General features: G+C 38.8%; 1 protein-coding gene across 3 annotated transcripts in view; it reads right to left on the bottom strand.

The window, feature by feature from the left end:
- Positions 1-71: 71 nt before the first annotated feature.
- Positions 72-6,797, bottom strand: part of mapk8b (mitogen-activated protein kinase 8b) — a 17,885-nt gene continuing 11,159 nt past the window's right edge. For 2 of the 3 annotated variants that reach the window (XM_077550569.1, XM_077550568.1), the window contains exons 8-12: positions 6,273-6,455; positions 4,633-4,757; positions 4,475-4,538; positions 3,356-3,433; positions 72-3,139 (exon numbers count right to left, since the gene is read on the bottom strand). In XM_077550569.1, coding sequence (XP_077406695.1) covers positions 3,033-3,139; positions 3,356-3,433; positions 4,475-4,538; positions 4,633-4,757; positions 6,273-6,455 — 557 coding nt within the window. In that variant the 3' untranslated portion in view covers positions 72-3,032. Of the gene's footprint in view, positions 3,145-3,355; positions 3,434-4,474; positions 4,539-4,632; positions 4,758-6,272; positions 6,456-6,797 lie in introns of all 3 variants that reach the window. The other variant, XM_077550570.1, reaches the window with a different exon arrangement.

The raw sequence follows: 6,797 nt of genomic DNA, 5'->3' as shown, positions 1-6,797 counted from the left end.
TTTGTCCAAAATGATATTTGCCAACAATAACCTTATGATCAGTGTGGAAAGACGACGACGTAACCAATAACCAAAGTGTATTCTTTTATTCATAGTACACATTTTGTTCTTCCATTGTATTGAGTTAAAGAGGAGGCATCATGAGATCCCAGTGCATTTTTTTTTTCTCTACTTGGGAATTTTTGGAACTACTTTGTTGGCTGGAGTCACTCGCAAATATGTCCAAACCAGCACCATACATGTGATATAATAATTATTATTATTAGCATTATTGGTCTTACAGCAACCTAAAATCTGTCAGGCGGGTAAGGCTGAAAACTTGAAATGATTTTATTCATACCAAAAAAAAAAAAAGGGAAAAAAAGTGGATTGACAGTACCAACATTTCTGATTACCTTCAGGCGACGCTGAAAGTAATGCACATTGAAGTTTGAAAATAAAGAAAATACATAAGACTCTCTTCTCAAAGGTAGGTGAACTTTACATTATGTACAAAATCTGTGGAAAGCGACCCCCCCCCCCTCAGTCAAATAAATAAATAATAATGGAATCTGTTATTCACGTCTTGCCATGCAGGCGAGCGACGACGACGACGCAAGAAGTGGCAGAAATTCAGCGTGAGGTAGTTCATCAAAGCTGACAGATCTAAGTTATTCGGAGAAAGCAGACGCCGAAAAGATTTGAACTAAAAGTCAACGGGGCGAAAATTAAGAGCACATTGAAAATAATAATTGTTTTCAGTTAGGGATCGTAAAAAATGCGCAAAAGGACAAAAAGAGCGAAGCTGTTACAGCACGTCGGAAATTTGAACTTCAATTTGGATTGCACCATCCAAACTGCTTGAGGTCCAAATGGGGAAAACTGAAATTGGTTAACTAGTTGAGTTCACTGCAGACAGTTAACTAAGCTACTAAATTACTTGCCACAGCATACAGTCAAGTAATTATCATTGTAGGTTATTGATTGGCTACGCGTCTTTACTTAAGTATAAATTTGAGTAAAATCAGTACCGTAGGAACGGAATTCTGTGGGAAATCCATCACTCCCTGTTTTAGTAAAACTTGACTAAGCTAAGGTATAATTAGCACCAAGTTAATAATGACTGCATGGTTGACCCATGTACAGTTGATTAATATGCTGTCTGAATGAAAAGGAATATTCAGAGAATATTTCATGTTTATTTTGCACAATTTTAATAATTTATTATGAAAACCCCAAATTAACGGGTTCAATATATGAATATTACATAACATTTTTAAACGTAGTGGTAACATGTGGCAGGCCAGATGTGACCTCTGGGCCTTGAGTTTATTAACACCTGTGATTTATAGTTGCACTTTCTGAACAGAACTATTAAAATAAATTAGGTTTTGTATTTTAAATATAGTAAGTCATCTTTATATATTTTAATAGGAAAAAAATAAAACTATCAGGTTTAATTGATTTAACAACTATTAAAAAAGTCTTTTGGGAGGTAGATTTTAAAAATGTACACACACAAAATACAAAATTTAATATTTTGGCATTTTATTCTGTAATTTGTTTGGGGCTAAAAACAATTTAGAAATGTGTGGGTTATTTTTGTAATTTGATTGTTCTGAAAGTTTATTGTAGACCGCACAACATATTCAGTTTGCTGGTACAACCCAATGTGAAGTTCCGATTTTTTAAAAAAAATTTTTTAAAGGAGCCATCATCAGTAGTTCTTGACATATTTAACAGAAATTAACCACGTTGCCAACCCAGCAAATAACGCACATATTAGGGGAGACGACGATCTTTTTCAATCATGCTTACTGCACGTTTCCAAAATTGAAAACAATAGAACAATGAAAAGAATGGATGTGGACACGCCTCCACATGAAAACACCCCCACTCGTTTAGCCATGCAAACTATTCCAGCATCAGTTCGTTTCTATGCTAAATGATATCACAGGAGCGCGCTCTCATTTCTTATTCTATATTACTGCCGGGAAAAAGTCAAATGGCTGGTTATAATGCCGGTTGTTAAACTTTGATGAAAGACCTTGGTGACACTGCCTGCCTCAGACACTTCGTCACCTACGGTGTCCCTCCAGGGTCAAAATGAAAGTAGAAAAATATACAAATGCAGTTTTTTCCTCTCGTTTTTTTCCCCCCGCCACAGTACAGTAGTGGTTCTGAATGACTGTTAACTGTCCGGATGCCTTTGAAACAACACTAATGACTTGTTACAGTACAACAGGCACTTTTCTCTTGAGTACAAACACTTCAAAGGACAACATTATTGCATAAAGTAAGAGTTATTTGTTTTCTTCTATTTTTTGTGTGCTGCTGTTTTAACATGCAACTTTTCTCACCTGTTTTTTTATTTTATTTTATTTTTTACCACAGCCGTCCCAAGGGACATCATGAACACACGACAGTATTAAAAGTTACTAATAACGGGATGTTTTTTTTTCTCCCCTTCACTTCCTCATCCAAATAATTTTTTTTAAAAATCGCTTACATCATCACGTTCTAGATCCTGAAAAGCTCTCAGCGGGAACATTCTCACGTGCAACACTTCCACTTACTGTAGGTCCATTTTCAGCGGAACCTCCAAAGTGGGCCAATGTGGTGTACAATACGCCCGTGACTGACATCAGCAAACTTTTTTTGTTTTTGGCTTTTTTAACTTACATGATTTTCTATATATCTTCTAATTGGAAAATCCACACGGCGCCACAAACCCAATTGTGTTCCACTTTGGAGATTCGCCTTAATCAAAACAACGTTCCTAAAACCTTGATTCAAGACAGACGAGGGGAGTGTCAATTAACTAGCGACTACCTAGTGTCAAAACTGTGCAAAGTCATTGGACGTTTACGGGACAGCTTGTCGGACTTTCCACACACATTTAGGTCGTCAAAGTCGGGCGGTTACAAACCACGTCATAGTGAAATTGTTAAAATTGTCTCTTACCTTGAGATCGTTTACTCAAAAGAATATAAAAAAAAAAAGATCTGGGTTTTTTTTTGGGAGTAACAAGTGGAGGAGTTTTTACAAGATGGTCACCTGCCGCGGCTCGGCGCGTCACCCGTGTCGGCGACGTGGGCGGGGGAGCGTGTGGAGGGGGGTTGCTGGTGCTGCTGCGGGGGGTCGCTGCTCATTGTTGCACCTGCGCTATGGGAAAGAGGGGACAGAGCGCTGGGTCAGAATTAGCTAGGAGTGCTTTGTTTAACAGCAATAGGGGACCCCCGAAGCTTTGCCACAAATTTGTTACCAGAAAAATGTTCAATTTACTTACACCAAGAAGCCACAAGATGGCACCAAAGTAATAATTTAGTCCCCCCCCAAAAGTTGATGAATACAAATCAAGTACATCAACACTAACCAATGGACGCTGGTTGTCCTCTGACGACACCATTTTTTGTCCTTTCCTCCCAGTCCAACACTTCTTTGTATATCAACTCTGCAAGGAGAAAATACCATTTGTTTACAATCAATCGGCATCTCAGGGGGCGGCCATTTTGTCACTTGCTGTCAGCTGAAAATGACAGTTGCTTGTTACCTGAGCCCTTGAGATGTCATTTTCCGTCGACAGCATGTAACAAAATGGCCGCCCCCCAGAAATGAAATGGCTCAAAATAAGTGGAATTTGCTGCTTAATTGATATTCCACAAACACAATTTTAATCAGAATGTTGTATTAAGACAAGTGAGACTGCATGGAACAAATTATTTATTGTAAAGAAAATTTGGGGGTGGCTTCCTCTTTAATTCATTTGCTCCAAAAAAGAAATACGTTCTATTTTAAATATCACCATGCTCCCAAAGACGTATTTATACGTTTTAATTGATTTTTATGCTAGAGCATACAGAAGGTATGGTACGGTTGAAGCAATAGTTATTTAAAAAACGGCCAGCAGATGGCAGCAGAGTATGAGAGATCAACCAGGGCCACATTGCAACAGGTTTGTGAATAATGATGAAACTTAACTATATGCTAATGTTAATTGCTGCAACAAGGAATCAGATATAATTTTAAAACATCCTGATGAAAAAACAGACTCTAATCTTTGTTTTGGAAAGTTTTTATAGCAATAGAAGACAATATTCTGTGAGCCTTGCGAAATCAGTAAAAATCCAGTAAAACAGCCGGGAGCGAAGGGGGTTGCTTCAAATGGCTGGGAGTGAATGAGTTAAATTGTTGTTAATAAAGGCACATATGCACGTATCAGTGTGTTTTGCAAGTCACATTCCCTCCGGAAGTGGCAACATTTAAAGTCACACTTTGAAGCAAGTTTTTCTTTGGAACACGGACGGGTCTCCCTCTAAGGGAAGATGTCGACATTTGAGCATAATCCCCCACAGAAGGACAACGTGGGTAAACAAGCAACAGTTAGGGGATAACACTGTGAAAATGCTCTTATATAACAAACGCGGCGCTAACAGCTAAGCCTCGGCGGCAGCCAATCGCGGTGCCGAGGAGACACCGACGGGACGTTTCCTACCTTTCCACTCCTCTACCGTGTGCTCCCGCTCATCCAGCTGCTTGTCTGTGATGGCTGGTGGCGGCTGAAACGAGATTGATGGCATTTCAAACCCGCTCTGACAACATGACTTTGAAAGGGGGGGGGGGGGGGGGACTACTTTTGGAGGGAGTACTTACTGCCTCCACTTCAGTGGGGTCATACCACACGTTGATGTAAGAGTGCTGAAGGGCCTCGCCCACGGAAATCCGTTTGGAAGCATCTATGACCAGCATCTTTGACAGCAAGTCTCTGGCTTGACTTGCTGGCAACACATTTTTGGAAGACAAAAAATATATATTAAAACTATATATATCTAAACTGTCAAATAACTCCAAAAATGAACTCCGTTTAAATCAGACAGCGTAAAAAATACACTTCGGGATTGAAATCAACATTTTAAAACTCAAATTTGCTTTGAATGTACATAACAGGCTAAGATTCTCAAAACACAAAAAAGACTGAAAATGGACATATATATTACATTATCTGTCCAAGTTTTGAGAAAAAAAGACGCACCTGAAAGTGTAATAAATTACCAACAATATGAACAACAAAGTAAAATGGGTAAAAATGTTATTTCAATATCAGTCCGTTTTTTTATTACATTATTGGTTAAATTAGTAACTTGTCTTTTATTACATTCTTGATTCGAGTTAAGTGCAAATTTGATTACATCATAGGGTGTTACTGGCCCGTCTTCAAAATTTTCACCGAGAGGTGCACTCACTTTTGTTGCCAGTAGTTTAGACATTAATGGCTGTGTGTTGAAGGATTGTGAAATTGTAGATTTAAAAAGTTACTTTCTCGGTAGGGCTGTGCATTTAATCGAAATTCAATTACTATGTCAAATATTACACTCCACAATTACAAAATCAGCATAATGGTAAAAAAAATTATGAAATAAAGATTTTTAATACAAATTTTGAGTTGTTTAAATTCATACATTTGCACCTTTTTAAAATAACTATTAAATTTGGTTTCATACAAAAGAAACTAAAATAAAATAAATGACCATTCTTATCGGGATTTCAATTATTACCAAAATAATCGTGATGACTATTTTCTTCACAATCGAGCAGCCCTATTTCTCGACATCACTGTAATTCTAAGCAATTTAAATGTGATGGTTTCCAAACCTTAAAAATGGAATTTATAGCATCTTCTCCATTATCCGTCCTACAATATTGCTCAATAATGCTGCAAATTAAACAGCAAAACAAAGCATGAAGACGGTTTTCCGCCTCGATTAACACACAGTCTTATGGAACTAATGATCCATCATAAAACAACCTAAGTGGTCCTGACAGGGAACACAGACGTCAAATCCGATATTGCTATCCTTTTATTAACGAGGACGGAATGAAGACGTGCGCTCGCCGCCCCGTCCTCTGCAGCAAGCTTTGCAAAGCGCTTACTGTGAACGTTCGTGTCATATTCTCTCCATTTCCTCATGAAGACACGCTTGAGGTTAAATTGTGTCTCGGTAAACAACTTGCTGCTGAAGTGTCAGCTTCCATATTAAGAGCTTATTCCGAGGCACTGGCTTGTCACTTGCGCCGAGCTGTCGGCGGAAGGTATGAAAATGTTAACTTTTTTTTGGGTGCGATGTGAGGTTTCAGTTGCCTCTTCAACTATCAAGAGCAAAACAAGTCAACTAGGAGGACAACATCTTCTGTCCAAACGCGTTTAGATATTGTTGCATAACACCCTTAACGATCATAAGACTGAAATTTCGCCTGACAAGACAGAAATGAAAAGACAGGTAGCTCAGTTTTACCTTTCAGTTTGTTGTGTTCGGAGTCTGCGGGAAACAGAACGTCGGGGAAGAGCTTCTCAAAGCTGTAGCCGGCGTAGCGCGGCCGGTTCTCCACGTAGGTCCTGACCGATTGGTTGAGCTTCATCAGGAACTCCTGAGACGGCGTCCCCAACTGCTCAATCACCTTATTCCACTGGTCAATATCTTTAGGTTACGATGTTAAGAACTGGGCCCCGATATGGTGAGAGGGGATTGTTAATGATTCACAGTTCAGTCGACAACTGTGAGGAAACGTAACCAGCAGTGTAAACAAACGTGTACGTACATACGTGGCTCGTGTGTATCACATTTAGGATGCTAGCATGATATACATATGCATTCTCACTGTCGACAGTATTTTTTGGGAGACAACTAGGTGGGGATTTTGGCTAATAGGGGTGGCAATCTTTAACTGTCTCACAATTCGATTTGATTCCGATTTTTGGGAATCAATTTTCGATTCAGAACAAATTTTGATTCAAAAATGATTTGATTGCCAATGATTTC

This window comes from Vanacampus margaritifer, chromosome 18 (genome assembly GCF_051991255.1).
Source record: "Vanacampus margaritifer isolate UIUO_Vmar chromosome 18, RoL_Vmar_1.0, whole genome shotgun sequence".
Taxonomy (NCBI): domain Eukaryota; kingdom Metazoa; phylum Chordata; class Actinopteri; order Syngnathiformes; family Syngnathidae; genus Vanacampus; species Vanacampus margaritifer.
This window is presented reverse-complemented; position numbering and strand designations above follow the sequence as displayed.